Below are 18,704 nucleotides of genomic sequence, written 5' to 3'. Positions count from 1 at the left end.
TTGATAATATGAAGTTACTTTTATAAGGCAAACATTCACTATAAAAAGTAGCTGATAAAAGATATAAAAAATATACATACATATATAAATGTCAAGGCAAACGTATCTATCGCATAGAAATGTAATAACTTCTTTTATATAATGTATTATTATGTAAACTAAATATATTGTAGTCACTATGATTGTCAAAACAAATATTTAGACAATTCTAGTGAATACTAATTTGGTGTATATTTTCTAAAATTTTTTAAAAAAATATTTCGTAAATATGGATGATTTTTCAATAAAAAGGGTTTCCTTTTTATTGGGAATCAGTTTGATGACAGGAATCGAATAGTTAGTACTATTTTCGATCAAATAATTAATCAACAGTTAAATTTCACACACCAGAACTAAAATTTAATAAATAATACTTTAATCCATGGATTAATAATCTATTTACAAAGAAAATGGACAATGTAATGAGTTAGTGACCTTCCTTGTCGATCTACTAGATGTCTAGAAAAAAGTCGTGATCTAGTATTGTTTCTCATTGGTTACTGATCAGCAGTTGATTCGTATATGAGAACATCTCATCTGGATATGTATTACAATCTCTCATAGAATAATATTTTATCTTAGAGAATTAGTATCGCAAACGAGATATGGAATAGTCATGTTATCTTACGGGAGTGTTGTCATAGACGAAATATAAAATTAATGTTCGTTTTACAGAAGTTTATATCACAGCAAAATATAAAATAGACGTTCCGTCTTATGAGAGTAGGTATCGTGCAATCTGAAATACCGACCTCGTAAAATATCATTAGTTTGAAGCGACCTCTTCAATTAAAAACGATAATTTAAAAAATTATATTTAACTGAGTCATCGAAGTCGATAAAAGGTAGAAACGTAGATCAATTTTCGACAGCAAAAAATACATGCTATTTTTTTTTTCAAATGTTAAAATGTCATATTGTTAAAGTATTTTTATAATACATAACCATATTGTATGAATGTATTACAGTGATATCATAATAAACGGTTTTATACTAAATTATATAATGATACAAATTTCGAATCTCATTTATGTTGTACACAAATTTTGTTTATCTCGTTAAAATATTTTTTGTTTCGTAATTTTTATAATTGTAAAATTAAGTTGCTTTTATGTAATTGATTTTAGAGTATCCTGGTAATGCTCTTTTATAATATTAGTGAATAGTAAAATATCAATAATAAAAAGTTTATTAAATTCAAAAATGGCATCCTTAATTGAGGAGGTATTTGAAGATGCAGACAAATCGGAAGAGAATCTCAAAGAACTTTATGGTGTTCGAGATGGTATATTCTTTGTAATTGATGCAACTCCACCAATGTTTGAAAATGACCCAACAGAAGAAATTCCATACTTTTTGCAATGTATAAGGGTACTATAACTTATCTTTTGTAATATTAGTTGTTTTATTACAGCTAGGAAATAAAAATTTTAATCACTTATATTGTATATTAATTTGTTATTATTTGTGATTTAGCAATATGAAGAGATTCTTAAGCAGAAGTTGGTTTGGAACAGACAGGATTGGGTGGGTTTAATATTGTTTGGTACAGAAAAATGTGATGAGGATTCTGAAATAAAACATATATTGACGCTTCAAAAATTAAACCCTGTTTCAGTGGATAATTTAAAAGAAATGATCAAAATAGGTAATTTACTAGCATTATTTTTATTATTAGAAATACTAAAAAGTAAAAGTAATTTTAAAATAATTTGTTTTACTAAGATAAGAAACCTATATTAAGTTCAATATTATATAAAAAAAATCAAAAGTTTGTAAAGAAAATGAAACAAATCCTATATGGATATATTGCTTGTAATCTGGATTTTTAGGATTTTGTTAATTTTTATCTTCTTGTTCATAGATAAGGGAAGAAAATGGGAATACTACAAAGATATTGCTTCATCTGCTGCTTATCCATTGCACGATGTATTATGGCATGCAGCACGAACATTTTCTTCTATAGATGTAACCATGGCATCGCGACGAGTAATTCTCTTTACATGCCAGGATGATCCTTTCTTGACAGATCAAAATGAGAGGCATCGAATACGAATAAAAGCAACAAATTATAGTGACCTAGGATTGCAATTATCTGTTGTTGGTTTGGGTGAAAACTGGAATCACGATTTGTTCTACAAAGATTTAGAAATATTATCTGAAAAAATTGATAGAGATGATTACAAAAGAATATCTCTAAAAGATTTAGTGGAACAAGTAAAATTACCATCTAGAAATATGGCAAAGATACCTTGGAGACTAGGAGAAAATGTGATTATAGATGTATTGGTTCGCAATTTATCTGTGTAAGGAATAATTTAATTTTCTCTATTCTGCTTTTCTTTTGTTACACAATTGGAGCTTCTGTTAGTACTGTAACAAATTTGAGAAATAATTTCATTTACAGTAAAACACAATATTTAAAAAAAGAATGCATGAGCAAAGAAACCAATGTTCCTTTAACTTCACATACATACTGGAAGACGGTTAACAATAGTGATAATGAAGTGTGTATTTTACTAACATATATGTTATTTTATACTTATTCATGCTGGGTAACTTAATAATGATTAATGTTTTCTTTTGTCCATACTAGAAAGGAGTGGATGATGAAGAGAATGAACAACCATTAAAACCTGTTTTACAAAGTCAAATTCAAAAATATCAAGAATTTGGTAATCGAAGAATATGTTTTACATTAGCAGAAGTGAGATCCTTGAGTACAATACGAGAACCGGGCATTGATTTAATTTGCATTAAACCTATTTTCTATCATCCTTTGTATCATTTTGGAACACCATATTTTGTTGCACCTGATAAAAGTAATCGTAAAGGTAATATTAATTACAATTTCTACAAATTACAAATATTTTCTTCAAATTAAAATTTTATATTAAAATAATTGTGAAAATCTTTCATTTTAGATAACAAATTATTGTTTGGTGCATTTGTTAATAAATGTGATTTAAGAAATTTAATGATAATATGTGCAGTAACAATAAGAAAACATTCCTCTCCAAAACTTTATACTATGATACCAAATGCAAAGAATGGAGGATTTTATTTATATCAACTACCATTCAAAGGTTTGTTTTTGTATAGTTAGATTGTAAGTACAGAGGTGTGAAATTGTTATTTTTCAAAGATTTAAGTTTGATATTTTATTATAAGTATTATGTAATGAATTCAAATAAAATCTCATAATACTCATAAGTAAAATATTTGTTTCAAGAGACTAGTACAATAAAAATATATCATAGTTATTGAAGCTTTTACAAATAGTATGCTCTAAAAATCTAAAACCATAATATATGCCATACATGTGTATTTTTGTTGTTTCTCTTTTAAAGGCAACCTTATCATTTTATTTTGCCAAGTTTATTGAATTTTGTATAAATGTGTTAAGAAATATTCTTATTTGGGTATTGTATTAAATATCCCTGTTTTAATATATAATCTCTTTTAGAGCATATCCGAAAAAATGTTAAATACGCTTTAAAATACATGTATAATAATAACGATAGTAACTCTTCAAGTGATACAAATAGAGTTGAATTATTAAAAAACATAATCAGAAAATTAAGAATTCGATATGATGCAACATTGTTCTCAAATCCTAAGCTTCAAGTTCAACTTCAAACTATAGAGACATTGGCTTTAGACTTGGAGCAACGTGAGCCACCACCTGATGATACTCGTAAATTATATTTTAAAAATATGAATGACGCACATTTTTGCGAAGCGTGGTAATAATTTAATTGTAAATTTTATTTTAAGTTCCAAAAAGCGATGAGATGCGTAGTCGGGTTCAAAATTTCTTGGATCAATACAATGAAATGTTTAATGAAGAAGTAGAGTGTGTAAGTGATGTACCACCAAACAAGAAAAAAAAAGTTAGTGAAGTAATTGCAAAACCTGCAGCCTTCAATAAAGAGGAAATTCGAAAACTTGTTGAACAAGAAAAGGTAGTAATAAACTTACATTATTTTAAATAGGAATAATTAAACAAATTTAATAATAAGTTCACTACAGTGTATTTGTTTGTTGCAGATAAACAGTGTTAATGTCCTACAGTTAAAATCCATATTAAAAACCTTAGGATTTAAAACATCTGGTAACAAGAATGAATTAATTAATAGGATTAAAGAAGCCATAGATTTTCAGAAAGATAAATAATTTCCTCCTAATTTATATTTGCTTCCTACAATTTTTATTATTTGTAATCTAACCTTATATTATTTGTTTGTATAAAATAAATACTTTGTTTAATAAAATATGTACTTACACATAAAAATTATATGGAGAAAAATGTTTATTGATGGTTGAATAATTATACTTTGACATCATCTATGGACAAAACTTTATGACTCGTTCTTTTCAGGAGTAGTTTTTATATCTATTATATTTCTAATAAACAGTGGTATGTTATTTGGTTTATGTTTAATAATAAACAGGAGGTTGAACACGGACCTAAAGTGTGGATACGCATTTACGAATTACTCTGATACAGCCGCATGCTTACAATTTAAATATCGCGCGTCGGATATTACATCATAAACTTCAACTGCTAATGGTTCGATAACCAAACTTTAGATTGCAAAATTGTAACTTTTTTTTTATTTGCATGGGCATGAGACATTAATCTTGAAAAAATGTGTAACATTTTTGTGAACACACTGTACATTTGTGTCCTATCATTAAGCAGTGTTTAGTAAAACATAGGTTTCAGATATTACCAGGCCAATATTGAAATGAAGATTATATGCTGTTCTCATTTGCATTATATCCGTTAAAAATAAGTAAAAATTATAACGTTTGTATTATTAAACATTGCACCAAATTCAATCGAGTACAAGCATATATAGGATTCGTGAAACACTTTTTAGTACATGTATATGTAATCGGACGCAAGTAGCGTTCGATAGTCCGTTTTAATCGTGCGTTCAAGTGAATCTACAATTAACATATTATTCCAGGGACACGCTTATAATTATTAAATAAATTTTCTTTCAAATTGTTTGAAGTAATTGTACAAATTTAAAAATATGTCCGATTACAATAATGACACAGAAAATGGTAATGTTTGAAACTGTCATTCGACCACTTTGAGAAAACTTTACCTGTCTCTTATGTTATCACTTCAAACATTTTTTTGTTATGATTCAGAAGCAAGAAATCTTCATTTGTCTCAATTTATATATATACATTTTTGCAGAAAGACAAAATAATCTTCGATTGTAATTTCGTAATGTAGAATATATGTAAATTTCTTCGATAACGATAGTATTACTCTCATTAATTTTTAATTTAAAAAATGTTCGATATAAATTTCGTATATTATAACAATAGTACTGTTTTGATTAATTTTTAATTTTTACAAATTTTTTTTTTGCTATAAAAGTTCTTGATAATATAAAATAACTGAAGATAACTTGATTATATGATAGAGGTTAACTGTCATTCGTGAAAACGTGGAGTTTTAGTAATTAAATAAAATGATTAAATAAATTGGGATATTCGAGTATTGTTCAAAGCTGTTTATTGTAATTTAAAAAAATTAAAATTTGCGAATTAACAGAAATATTTTCAAGCAATTATGGAATCACGCGTATAAATTCCCAAGTTAGATTATGATCTAAAATCACTATGTCTGTTTACAACAGGTTAATATGTTTCTGCACTTCGTATTTCCTTTAATTAATTATCAGCATCGATTATTCGTCAAATGTTTTCGGCAAAAATGTGTATCTAAATATTTCGCTCGTTCAAGTCAGTATAATATGCAGCTTAATGCTTCTTTTGAATAAATTTAATATTATTTCATTATATTATACAGTTAACAATGCATCACATTTTTTGAAGCTAATAGAAACTAAATACCAAAGATTTTGATTTATATTCTTCAATTAAATTGATATATTAACAAACACATTCTTTTTTATTGTTCTTTTAATTATATATCAATAGAAAAATTATTTCATTATTTACATTAGAGAAGAAATCAAATGAAGAGACAGCACATAGTTCATCAGAGCCAGAGGAAGTAGAAGATTTTAATATGGACAAAATTTGTAAATATTTGGCACAAAAGTTGAGACTTTCTGATTCATCAGATTATAATGAACATTCACAGCAAAAAGTACTTCGTGAACTCAGCTTAGATGGAATAGTAGAGTATATAAAAGAAAATGAAAACCTTAAAATTATCACTATGGCTGGAGCTGGTATCTCCACATGTAAGTTTTTATAAACATTTCTAAGTTTGAACTCCTTAGGGGATACATTATAAAATACATAATTTTTTAATCTTTATAGCTGCAGGAATTCCCGATTTCCGATCACCATCTAGTGGCCTTTATCACAATCTAGAAAAATATAATTTGCCTCATCCTCAAGCTATTTTTGAGTTGGATTTCTTTATGGAAAATCCAGAACCATTTTTTATGCTTGCACGTGAAATGTTACCCGAAGGTTTTAAGCCAACTCCCTCCCATTATTTTATTCGTCTTTTATGGGAAAAAGGACTGCTCTTTCGACATTATACACAAAATATTGATACATTGGAGAGAATGGCTGGTTTACCTCCTGAGAAATTAGTAGAAGCTCATGGAACATTTCATACTGGACGATGCCTTAAATGTCGAGCACCGTACACTTTTCCATGGATGAAGGGTAAAAAAATGTGATTGTATTATTGTTGTATGCATGCTTAAAGTACAGAATTTATTTTCAGTGAAAATTATCGAGGGTGTTGTGCCAAAATGTGAAGAATGTAACGAGGGTGTAGTAAAACCAGATATAGTATTTTTTGGAGAAATGTTACCTGAACGTTTTCATCATCTTATTGATCATGACTTTACACAAGCAGATCTTTTAATAATTATGGGATCTAGTCTGGTTGTTCAACCTTTTGCATCCTTGGTCGATAGGTACGTATTATTAAATAGTAATAGTTTAAAAGTCATATAAAATTTAGATCAGGAGTTTTTGTTTTAATCATAATGTTTATTTTTTCTTAAGGGTACGTCCTAATTGTCCACGTTTACTTATCAATAAAGAAAAAGTGGGCATGCAAGATCGTTTATCACGACTTCTGGGATTGCGGCATGGCTTAGTTTTTGATACACGAAGTTCTCACGGTGGTGGCGATGTTGCCTGGTTAGGCGATTGTGATACTGGTTGTCAATTATTAGTTGAAAAATTGGGCTGGGGTGTATGTTTCACTTAAATCATTTCCTGGTATAATTAAAAAATTAACAAAATCAATTGTATTCAAATTTGTTTTTTTTTTCAGGATGAATTAAATGATTTAATAAAAAAGGAACATGAACGATTGGATGCAGAAAGTGTCAACAAGGATTGATTACATGCATGATACTGTTGTAAGGTAAAGTCGTTTTTTTTAACACAGTTGATATTTAATTTCATCACTACTGTTTTATGAAAAAATGAAGCTATATAGGAAGGTAGTATTTTATTTTAAAACAGATGTAAAATTGTTGCTTAAAATATTGAACATTTAACATAATGGTAATGAATGAACCTGCTTTTATCTGTATCTCTTTCATAACATTTTAAGAAGAAATAGAAAATATTATTTTAAACTAATGGTAATAGTATAATTTTTTAATATATATTTTTCGAGCATTATCATTTGATAATACACTGATATTATATTAGAGCAGTGTAATATCGATTGCTCAGGATCTTGTAAATAATTTATTTCATAATATAGTGTATAATAATGTTATACAAACAAATGTGATTATGGCAATTCAATCATGTGTACAAATAAAATAGAGTATAATGAAATCCTGTAAACTATTTTCAGTATGTATGTAAATAGTTTCATTATAGTACTTTAGTAAAATAGATTGTATTTTGGTTCATAAATTTTTTTTATCGAAGGTCTTGGAAACTTGTTATGTTATGAAAAAGTAAATTATAGAAGTCATTTCATACTAAATGGTTTAATGATAACTTCCTGAGCTTCTTCTTGATGTAACCGTCCTTCGCCGACAGCTGGTGCAGCCATGGGCTTACGTCCGCAATAGTTCAACTACAAATCATAATTTCTTGTTTGTAAAAGCAACGCAGATACTAGTTAACTAAACGTTTATTTAACTTATTGTCTACACACTGGTCTACCGCATAAATTTTCAAAACGAGGTTTGATGAAGCTCCAAGCTCCCATATTTCGTGGTTCCTCTTGACTCCATATAAAAGCTAAAACAAATCTTTAGATTACAATTCCATAATACGTTAAAAAATGTAATTGCTGCACTTACTCTTTACGTGATTATATCTGTCGATCTCTTGTAATAATTCATGAATTGGAAAAGGGCATAAACTCTCCAGCCTAATGATTGCCACGTTTTTTAGTTTTCTACTATCCCTATATTTATCAAGAGCATAATAGTGTTTGCCACTCACTAAAATCACCTTATTCACATCTGACTCCATCACTTTCTTATCTCCTGTTAGAATATTATTAATATCGTAAATTCTATGTATAGATGGACGATTGAATTATTTTTCTTTTTACACGTAATATACCTATAATATTTTCAAACTTAGTTTTTGGTCCCATGTCTTTTAATAATGATGTTGCAGTAGTGTGACGTAATAATATTTTTGGAGCTACTATTATCAAAGGTTTGCGGAAGTTTCGTACCATCTAAAACGGTAGAAAACAATAGAATATGGTGTAACAATATCTGCAATGTGATTGAAAAGTCATTTAGAACTAAGAGTTCCTCATCTTACTTGTCTTCTCAATAAATGAAAATATTGTGCTGGATTTGTAGGATTCACAATGTGCATATTAATATTATCGCCATCTGGTCTGTTTTCATTGCTATCTGTCAGTTGTAGAAATCTTTCGAGTCTACAGGAGCTGTGTTCAGGTCCAGCACCATCGTAGCCATGTGGTAGAAGCATTGTTAGTCCACTACTTAACATCCACTTTGCTTCACCACTGGTTACAAATGTGTCGATAATGATTTGTGCTCCATTAAAGAAATCTCCAAACTGTGCCTCCCAGATGGTCAAAGTGGTTGGTAAAGCTATGCTCATACCATATTCATAACCCAGGACTGCCTCCTCTGACAAAATACTGTTGGCTAATTCTAACTTTCCAGTTTGACCCTCGATCATAGAGTTCAAAGGGATGTTTATATCTAAATCATGTTTGATAATTGATTACATATTTGTGTCACTCTGCTAAAGTTTTTTTCTAATTACCTCCTGTAGACTGATCAACAAGCATGGCATGTCTATGAGAAAATGTTCCTCGACCTACATCTTGTCCACTTATTCTAACATTGTAGCCTTGATACAATAAACTTCCAATGGCTAGTGCTTCACACATGGCCCAGTCTAAGGGTTCGTCGTTCATTACTTTTTTCAGTCGAGACTGAATGTGACTTTTCACTAATTGTGGGTGGATCGTCTGTTACATAATAAAGGGGACATTCAAAGTATTAAGAAAACAAAATTTAGGGCATAGTCCGAATTCGACGGACAATGTACTCTCACCGAATCATCGTCAACGTGGACACTCTTCAAAGCAATGAATTTCAATAAATTTAAATCTACGCCTGTGTGCCATTGTGTTACACTTGCGTCAGCTTGCTGTATTCCGCTCCACAAGCCTGCAAAGTATACAGGCTGTGGGATGTAATTATCAACTTGTTTCAGTGCCTGATTCAACCAAACGTTTTGGTTTTTAACAATATTCTTAACTTTTTCCATAGAAAGTACGTTCGATTTTACTAATTTCTCTAAATATCGGTCTGGTACTGATCTAAGTGAAAGCATTAGGAGATTAATTTTATGTATTTTAGATGTAAATGTAACACTTACGGGCGATTGTTTATAATTTTATAAATAATAGGGTTTGTGAAGCTTGGATCGTCCAATTCGTTGTGACCCCATCTTCTAAAACAATTCAAATCCACGAAAACGTCTTTTCTAAACCTTCGCTGATATTTGAAAGCTATTCTGGTAGCTCGAACAACCATCTGCAATAATTTTACAATTTACTTCCCATATACGTATGGTAGAATAGATGAAAATACATGTCGTGCACCTCAGGGTCATCTCCATTTACGTGAAGTACCGGTGCGGAGATCATCTTTGCCAGATCCGTACAATATCTCGATGATCTACTTCTAGAAGCTGGAGTTGTAAAGCCTAGTTGATTGTTGATCACTAGGTGAATTGTACCACCTATCTCGAAGTGTGGAACACTGGATAAGGCCAAACACTCTTGATCAACACCTTGTCCAGCGTAAGCGGCATCTCCGTGAATCTGTGATAAAAGTTAAAACATTGGTTTCATTTAAGTTGATGGAATTCAGTACAGTTGAATTAGCTTAAGTTCTTTCTTAATCTCTACGAGATCTACTTCAAATGGATTCCAAGTTAAATCTCATTTATGCTTGATCTAAATTTGAATCAAGTTTACACCTTACACTTAGTTTGGATCTTAAGGATTCAATTATACGGAAAATTGGATCGGTTGAATTTCGATGGTTTTCTATTTCAACAATGAAAATCTATCAGATCCTATTACAGTGTGTATCCTTTACTTGAATATTTAACACTTTATCGCTCCATCGTGTATCTTCATCTTCGTTATAAGCCCCGTCCTTAATGGCTTGCATCATTCCTCGTGTTTTCCCCATTGAAATGGGATTCACAGCTTCCAAATGCGAAGGATTTCGCAGCATTGTTACGTGAATATTTTTCCCGTCGATGTTGAGATCTGTGGAGGACACCATGTGACTGATCACGTCGCCTGTGGTGTTTACGTCGTCTGCAAATTCGGAGAATCCTCGCAGCTTCCAGAACAATTTTTCTGGTGGTAAATTCAGCATACCCGTGAGGAGATTGAGTCGACCTCGATGGGGCATACAGAGCACGATGTACTTCAAGTCGTCTGCAAACAACAAAATATTTCAGAGACAGGGAACATACATTTACACGTTTGTAAGAAGTAACGAGAGATAATGGGGAAGGGGGTAAACAAACGGTACGATAATCTCGAGCGAATAACTGATTTTGCTCCGATTGTAGCGATAACGCGTTGATTTTGATTTAACTTCGATCGTAACTCTCTAAATTATGCTGTACTTTTATTTACCGCGCGCACACAAGTTGAAAAATTCATGGAAAAAGGCCATCATGCTCTCGGCACCCTCGCATCCGTATCTCTTTAAGCTGACAAATTTGATCGCCATAAAATGATCAAAAGTTTGGCTTTTGAGCATTTCCATCGCGATGGCTGTTCGAGCTTTATCGGCCAAGAAATCCGATACGTGTTTTTCTGTGGTTTCCGCGAACCATTCCCTCTCCTCTTCGGTCTGTGTAGAAATTAATAGAAATCAGGTACTTGTATGTAGATCTTATATACAGATACAAATGTACTATGAATACTTATCGTTCGTGACAATTTACTTTGTTTAAGCTGCTTAAGGACATTTTTTTAAATATTTCGAGTAATTTTTAGTACTTCGATATTTTAAGCTTTACTTTTTTTTTACGTAATACCTCCAAGTAGCTAAACTCGAGCCCAATTGTGCTACTGTACGTGCTGTTTAGAAATCTTAAAGCTTCTTCTACAGTTCCTTCCTCTCGTTTCGTTGTTAAGATTCCTCGGAAGGAAACTTTATCCTTTAAATGTAATCCGAAACTATCTAAACATAATTCCGCCAGCGGCATTGGTTTTTTCTGCGAGATAGGATTTATATCAGCTTGTTTATGACCGAACTCTCTGTAGGCGGTAACCAATCGGTAAAAATTGCTATTTTTTGAGCGTGTTTCTAAATACTCTTTCGGCACTGAAAATAGAAGAGAAGTTTTCGTTTATTTACCGCGCTATTATCGCAATACGATAATCTTGGACGAAGATATGTTAGCGAAATAGAAATTGTGTAAATTAGATTCGTAATAATGACACGTAATATTATATAAAATAGAAAATTAAGATAAAATTTAATTTCTCAATGTTTCATTCGGCGTCTATATTCGAAGATTCGTGTCGTTGCTCGAGACCGAGTTGTGAATAAAAGTGTGACGTTGCGTTCAAAATTTTGAAGAATACTGAAGATTTCGGCGAGGTAATAACGAATTATTGTATGAGAATGTGGTTTTTTTTTCGATTTTGAAAATGTTTGTACGACAAACGCTGATAGTTGTAGCGTAACGACTCAATGTGAGAACTTTCATTGTAAAACATTAAAATGTAATAACAGAACTTTTTCTTTCCCCCTTTCTCGTTCGATATTATATCGAATTTCAGTAACTGTCGTCAAATTTTACTATAATTGTAAACATATTATTATAATTCTTGTTAACGATACTTTTGTGTATCGTCTAATACTATGTAATTCGAAATTTTAATTATAAAGTACCTTCGAAGTGTCGCTGTATTCTCGGTTTATATCCATACACACCGTTTTCACTATGATACGACCGTATGGAAATGCTCGGTCGATAAACAATGCATTCCGGATGATTATTTATCCACTGAAAACATAGATGTCTATGTTTGCAGAACGTTCGTAGAATCGCATGCATTCTTCTTGTCTTCGTTGAGAAGTCTACGGGTCAACTGACAACCTCCTGTTGCAGTAGCCTGTTGAGTTTATTACGCCTATCCCCTCCATTGATCGCATTATCCAATGTTATCTGTTTATTCGATGTTGTCATTGCTCAAGTAATGCAAGTAATCGAGCCTTGCTCGTACGAGTTACAAACAATTTAAATTTAGGAAAGAAAGTGACTGAAAACAGTGTATCCGTTTTTAAATTACAAACGAATTTATATACATAAAGCAGGGAAAATTGGTACAACTTTTATTAATACAAAACGTTCCTGCGCATTTAAATATAAAATCGAGCGAACAATTTTAATTCACGCATAATTCAACACTTCGAGAAGCACGTAAGATTATATTTGTGGTTTTTTTTTTTTAATCACCAGTGGTCGATCATCGACGTCGTTTTTTTTTTTTCTTTTTATTATTTCTTTCGGTAAATGTAGCGAATACGCTACGTCAAAAGATATATATTTGCAAACAGTTTATATATCGGGATACGCAGTGCCCACGAGATCATTGCCTCTGTACTTGAACTTATACGTGACAATGTTGAACCTTGTGCCTCCCAAAGACACTGGACAATTGCCATCTGGTCGTGCATAGAAACACACCGTGTACAGTGCCATCTCTAGCTCGGGCGAGGTACCCACGAATATGCTCGTAACAGGTTTATCGTGCCCGTTATACATGGTCCGTATTTTAATAATGGAAGCTTTCTGTAAAAAATGAAAAAGAAAATAATACGAATACGCGATTAGAAATTCCTCGAGTATATATATATATATATATATAGTCGAGCTTGTCAAATTTCACGAACGAGTAATGCATATACAGAACGTTCTCGTAACAAGTATTTATAAAATTGATGAAATTCTGTTAAGATCGTTTCAAGGTTATCAAATTGTGTCCTTTTAAGTAGATGCTATACTCCCATTTTGGCATTACGAGGAACAGAAACGATATTCGTACAATGCAAGGCCAAGTCAGACTTTAAGTGCGTTTAAAAGTTAAACAAATATACAAAATTGTAAACATACTATAGGTATTATTAAAAAATAACATCCATTACGATGCCTCTGTTTAAATAACCTTTTTCCTGTCGGAACCTTTACTTTTTCTAAATTTGATTTCTTTCTTTCTTTTTTTAAAACTTAACTTGCTCAAAGATCTCTTATCTGTGTTATGCATCAATTGCATCAGTTACAACACCGATCTCGAGATATTCCGTATAAATTTGATTTCTCTCTTTCTTTTTCTGAACTTTAACTTGCTCAAAGATCGTTATCTGTGTTATGCATCAGTTGCATCAGTTGCAACACCGATCTCGAGATATTCCGTACACACAAATAAACAGAGCAGCTTACGTCTCCTAGGTCGACTTTCTTCAAATATCCCTTGTAGTTCGCCTTTCCGCTCATCTCCTCTTTACTATAGTAAATCCAATTGTGCAGACCGATCACTTCGATACCTGTAGGTTGGTTGCTGAGTTCCGCCATGAAAACATGCTCGAATCCACAGCTACCGATCTTTCCTTGCCCACGGGAGAACAGGTTGAACCATATCTTTCTCAAGGTGTCCTTGTACTCGTAATAGTCCTTGCGAATGCGTTCTTTGTCCGCTAAAAATCTCATGGCGGCGGACATCACGTTCGTGCTGAGGAACGTGTCCACCAGAAGGCTCTCTTCTTGTCTTTGCAACGGGCTTATGTGCTCGTTGACGTTGGTTTCTGGTTGATAGTTGTCGTAGATCGATATCACTCTCTGCACCGTGGGACCTTGGAACCCTTCCGCGTTCACCGTGAACAATCTGCGAATTGACATTATTTATAAAGTTTCGAAAAGAAAAAAAAAAATATAGCAGCCTTCCAAATGACAATGTTTGGGTCTTACGGGGTGACTCGTTCCTATGAAGCGTTCCCATTTGATTAAATAAAATGTTCATTTGGAACACTTGACATTTCGTTGTACACTTTTAGGTCGAAAAACGACTCACAAGGTTGAACGTTGTCCATTGTAAATATAGACTTACGGTTGCGACGCATCGTCCGTGGTGCTGCTGCTGGTCGTCTGTTTCTGCAGATTAAGCGTGATGTGTTTGTTCGCATTGTTCTTGTCTTTGATGAACAGAGCTTCGGAGAGTTTCTCCAAATCCTCGTCGGTGATCGTGTTCCCTTTGCTGTAGATAGGATTGCTCGAGTAGACCTTGTTCGAGTTTCCAGCTCCTGCTGCGAGTGCACCACCTGCTGCCAATGCACCGCCTGCAGCTAATGCACCGCCTGCAGCGATTGCACCCGGAGACGGTCTGGACAGTCCGGGTTGGGTCGGTGTTTGTGGTCTTGGTTGAGGCTGACCTGTTACATCGTAGAAAAGAATGAAATTTGTGTATCGTTCGATGAGATCTTTTCTTTGATAAATGACCTGTTAAACTATCGAAAAGAATGAAATTTGTATATCGTTCGATGAGATCTTTTCCTTGATAAAGACGGTTTAACAAAAGTTTCTTTTCTTTGTTAAATCGTCGAAAAGAATGAAATTTGTATATCGTTCGACGAGATCTTTTCTTTGATAAATAATAGCTCAACCCTTTGCACTCGAAGCTTTACTGCTACCAGAAACTGGCACCTCGATGAGATCCTTCGAATCGTGGAATTCATTTCAAACGGAGCATTTTCGTTTCAACGTTTCGTACACGTGTGTTTACAAGAAAGTAGTAATTGAATTTTAATTTCAATTTCAAACCACGATGGTTTTTCGAATTGGAGAAGGTACACCGAGTTAAGTGGCGATCGAGGATCGCTTCACGAGTGGAAAGTGTTAAATTCTCGTGTTTCTTTCGTGTCTGCAGCGTACCTGGCTGACCCGGGTATCCAGGTTGTCTCGGTGAGGGTGTAGGGGAATTGGGATTGCTACCATCACGGACGACATCGACCCAAGATCTCACCGGCACGAGAGGACTTCCTGGTTTGGAAAGAGGTGGAGCCGCTGTACTCGTGGGTCTCAAAGGACCCACGTGCAACGTGGACACTTGATTACCGTTGGGTCCAGGTTGATTCGAGTTCGGTGGTAATTGTCCTGGTGCTGGTTTGGAAACGGGTGTTCGAAATTTTGAATATGTGATTGTCCAAGCGTTTGGGTACTCAAACGTTTGAATATTGAGAACGAGAATATTGCACGATACGATGTACACGTTTACAATAATTGTAAAAATAATTTCACTCACCTCCCGGCGATGTTGGTGTACCAGGAACGGACGATGGTCTCGAACCTGAAATAAAATACAATTTTTTCATAACTTGGAATATAATTCTCCCATTGCAGTGAAGATTTATCGATTCTCACCTGGAGATTGCGGCTGAGGTTGAGGACGAGGTTGAGGTTGGGGTTGGGGTTGGGGTTGGGGTTGGGGTTGGGGTTGAAGTTGAGGTCGAGCTGGCGAACCTTGAGCTGGTCTAGCACCTAAAATCAATTTTCCTCGATACATTTTATACCATCCCTTTTTATAATACAACGTTGCATCGTACCTGGCGATTGAGGTTGCACAGAAGTGCCTGCAGGAGGAGATGTTGGTCTGGCGCCTTTTAATTTAAAAAAGAGGGAATCAATTGTATTTCCAATTACATTTATTCTTCCAGGAAGTAAAAAAAAATCTCATACCTGGTGTTTGCGGCTGTGGTGTAGGTCCAGGAAGGGGTATCGGTTTGGAACCTACGATATCGCTTAGAGTTACTCAAACAATTCCAATTGAAAGCGACACAAAACTTCCATAGACCAATAACAAGTATTATTACTTGAAAATTGAACCATACCTCTGCTTAACTTTATTTAAAAATATTTATCAACTCACCACCGCCGCTTAATGCTGGTCCTTGCCGAGGTAATGGCGGTGATTGTCTTCCAGGTTCTCCAGCCCCGGTGAGGTCCGCTGCCCATTCTCTGTACCCTTGTCCAGTGTTACCACCGACTCCTGGTTTACCTGGTTTCGACACTGGAAAATCGAGACCTACTTCCGTTCCAGGATTCGGTCGACCCGGTCGCGCGTTGTTTCTGATGTTTTGCCCGGTCGAGGCGACACCGATCGCCAAACCAGGATCACCAGCGCCAAGTACGACCGATCCTACATTCGGTGGATTAGCTTTCGCGGTTGTTGGGCTAGCGACCGTACTCGGGGCAGCTGTCGTGGTCGTTGTAGTTGCCTCTTTATCTTTGTCCTTCTTCTTCCAGAACTTCCATCCTGCCTCGACGTCCGCTGAAGAAACGAATAATCGAGTTCGAGTTTAGTTTCAATCGCGTTTGATAGAAATTGTTCTCTTAGCCCGATATATTGCGCAAAAATCTATACTGAAATATCTAATAATTTCAATGGAAAGCGACGCATAAACTTCCATAGACCAATTACAAGTATTATTACTTGAAAATCTATGGATATCTTTGCTTGACTTTATTTCAAAATGTTAACTCGTTAACGAGACTTCTCCACGAAGTGATATGTATTTACAAAGCTATTCTACAAGTGTTCTTTTTTTCATCAGAAAGAGTCTCTATCGAAGGAATAAAATTACTCTACAATTTTGGGGATGAGAAGACCCGATGGGGGTTCAAGAGTGTTCAGTTGCGAAATATGGGGAATTCTTGACGGAGGAATTTTAAGTTTGATTATTTCGTTATTTACAGCGGTTGTATCGTTCTCTAATATATTGTATATTAATGGACGAAGCGTAATGCACACGAAGCGCAACAATAAACGTTCGCATCGAGAAACATCTGTACTTCTTATTATGCGATCTAGCGACGGGTCATCGTGGTTAGTCGCTCAAGATATCGAACAATTAGGTCGAATAAATGATTCATTCGCGCCTGTCGGTGAATAGATAGTGTCGTTAAAGTCTGTATAGTTTAACGATGAAAAGAAACGTAGAATGACGATCAACGAGCATTGTCGGTGCCTCTTTTGTTCGTTGCTTCTCTATCGCGACGTATCGTGAATTTCAAGCGGTTTGAAGAATCCCGCGCGGTTTTGTTTCCGATGTTTTCGTTTGCACGTACAACTACGAACGAGAATGAACTCACGATAACCTTGTCGATACGTAAAAAGAGAACTAAACACAGTAAAATATTTAGAAGCGAGAATCACGTAGCGCTTGCTCGGCACAAGATAAATATTCTTTTCAAACATTAACAGTTGTGCAACACATTCGTAACGTCAATGTTTATCCACATTCTTGAAACTTTGCTTTCACGTGCTTTCTAAACCTCTACAAGACCTTAGATGAACCAAAAGAGAACCAAGGAACCGTTAATGTTAGATTTTAGTCTCTCTTGACTTTTCTTCCCGAATTGAATAACGGTTACAACTTGTCTAATAAAACCATCAGCGATTTTTTAAAGCTTCGAATTATTAATCAGAGAAAGTTCCTTTCGAATGGTAATTATTCGCGGAATTGCATTCAATTTTTAATTTTGACATCGCGAAAGAATACAACGTATATATATACATGTTTAATAATTAATAACGCGTAATGTTATTAATTCGATAAAGCTTCTTTCCTATTTGAAGCTAAAAGTGAACGATTCGACGACAAACAGGAAACGTTCCCTTCGCTTCCATAACGGTCGTACAGCCGCGGTGATTCAACGACGCAGAAAAACTAGATTGATGCAAATGTTGAACGTCTCGGGTAACGTCGAAACGAAGGTTTCTCCGTGCGCGAAAAACCGAACGAAAACGGTCCACTTACGTACCAACGATCAGGGACAGCGCGAGTACCGTGACAAGGAACGTGACGCTTTTGATTTCCATGGTTTCTCGTGGCGCACCTGCACCGTGGGTTTGAAAACAGGATCGACACGATCTCGATGTTGCTGCAACGTAGGCGTTTTGAGACGAACTGAGGCTTCAGCCGGCACGATTCAGCTCGCCTCCGAGCGATTACGCTTTCCTTTCTTGCCTTCTTGATTTCTCATTGGCACGTCTGCTCGACCCTGTGTTAAGGTCGTTGCACGGTCGCAGGTCGTACAATATCGGCAAAAATCGTGGGCGATCTTCTTGGAAGAATGATGTCAGC

The 18,704-nt window shown here is 34.2% G+C and overlaps 4 protein-coding genes and 1 long non-coding RNA gene across 12 annotated transcripts; 2 read left to right on the top strand and 3 right to left on the bottom strand.

Annotated features, from left to right (window-relative positions):
* The first annotated feature begins 112 nt into the window (after window positions 1-112).
* Window positions 113-4,343, top strand: LOC143152877 (X-ray repair cross-complementing protein 6). Of its 3 annotated transcripts, none has more exons than XM_076323479.1 (10): window positions 116-762; window positions 1,167-1,410; window positions 1,516-1,687; window positions 1,904-2,345; window positions 2,447-2,546; window positions 2,636-2,873; window positions 2,964-3,125; window positions 3,506-3,736; window positions 3,817-4,004; window positions 4,090-4,343. In XM_076323479.1, exons 2-10 carry the CDS (start codon window positions 1,243-1,245, stop codon window positions 4,213-4,215), a joined length of 1,827 nt encoding a protein of 608 aa, XP_076179594.1. In that variant the 5' UTR covers window positions 116-762; window positions 1,167-1,242; the 3' UTR covers window positions 4,216-4,343. The 3 variants fall into 3 exon arrangements, with proteins under 3 accessions (XP_076179600.1, XP_076179594.1, XP_076179585.1); XM_076323470.1 differs by having other exon boundaries at window positions 116-884; XM_076323485.1 differs by lacking the exon at window positions 3,506-3,736 and having other exon boundaries at window positions 113-884.
* LOC143152926 (uncharacterized) lies at window positions 1,832-5,164 on the bottom strand. The gene is made up of 3 exons (XR_012993674.1): window positions 4,325-5,164; window positions 2,291-2,412; window positions 1,832-2,197 (listed from the first exon to the last, which is right to left on the bottom strand). It is a non-coding gene; the product is annotated as an uncharacterized LOC143152926 (long non-coding RNA).
* Sirt2 (Sirtuin 2) lies at window positions 4,715-12,473 on the top strand. 5 transcript variants are annotated; one of them, XM_076323509.1, is made up of 6 exons: window positions 4,715-5,115; window positions 6,033-6,275; window positions 6,355-6,711; window positions 6,773-6,968; window positions 7,060-7,252; window positions 7,334-12,473. In XM_076323509.1, exons 1-6 carry the CDS (start codon window positions 5,085-5,087, stop codon window positions 7,400-7,402), a joined length of 1,089 nt encoding a protein of 362 aa, XP_076179624.1. In that variant the 5' UTR covers window positions 4,715-5,084; the 3' UTR covers window positions 7,403-12,473. The 5 variants fall into 5 exon arrangements, with proteins under 5 accessions (XP_076179624.1, XP_076179616.1, XP_076179642.1 ...); XM_076323501.1 differs by having other exon boundaries at window positions 4,716-4,838; XM_076323527.1 differs by having other exon boundaries at window positions 4,717-4,976.
* On the bottom strand, window positions 7,049-12,756 carry LOC143152862 (putative 2-oxoadipate dehydrogenase complex component E1 homolog). Of its 2 annotated transcripts, XM_076323438.1 has the most exons (14): window positions 12,456-12,756; window positions 11,593-11,882; window positions 11,186-11,405; window positions 10,632-10,981; window positions 10,130-10,351; window positions 9,904-10,061; window positions 9,577-9,844; window positions 9,283-9,490; window positions 8,806-9,218; window positions 8,596-8,716; window positions 8,328-8,516; window positions 8,180-8,265; window positions 8,002-8,098; window positions 7,049-7,275 (listed from the first exon to the last, which is right to left on the bottom strand). In XM_076323438.1, exons 1-14 carry the CDS (start codon window positions 12,619-12,621, stop codon window positions 7,229-7,231), a joined length of 2,835 nt encoding a protein of 944 aa, XP_076179553.1. In that variant the 5' UTR covers window positions 12,622-12,756; the 3' UTR covers window positions 7,049-7,228. The 2 variants fall into 2 exon arrangements, with proteins under 2 accessions (XP_076179553.1, XP_076179560.1); XM_076323445.1 differs by lacking the exon at window positions 7,049-7,275 and having other exon boundaries at window positions 7,744-8,098.
* Window positions 12,757-12,840: 84 nt separating this feature from the next.
* Window positions 12,841-18,619, bottom strand: LOC143152870 (uncharacterized). Its single transcript, XM_076323457.1, has 10 exons — window positions 18,382-18,619; window positions 16,487-16,888; window positions 16,297-16,347; window positions 16,164-16,217; window positions 15,982-16,098; window positions 15,863-15,907; window positions 15,493-15,720; window positions 14,672-14,993; window positions 14,008-14,449; window positions 12,841-13,359 (listed from the first exon to the last, which is right to left on the bottom strand). The coding sequence occupies exons 1-10, from the start codon at window positions 18,437-18,439 to the stop codon at window positions 13,126-13,128; spliced, it is 1,953 nt and encodes a 650-aa protein (XP_076179572.1). The 5' UTR covers window positions 18,440-18,619; the 3' UTR covers window positions 12,841-13,125.
* Window positions 18,620-18,704: the final 85 nt, after the last annotated feature.

This window comes from Ptiloglossa arizonensis, chromosome 1 (assembly GCF_051014685.1).
Source record: "Ptiloglossa arizonensis isolate GNS036 chromosome 1, iyPtiAriz1_principal, whole genome shotgun sequence".
In the NCBI taxonomy this organism is placed as follows: Eukaryota; Metazoa; Arthropoda; class Insecta; order Hymenoptera; family Colletidae; genus Ptiloglossa; species Ptiloglossa arizonensis.
The sequence above is the reverse complement of the archived record's forward strand: the minus strand, read 5'-3'. Positions and strand labels throughout refer to the sequence as shown.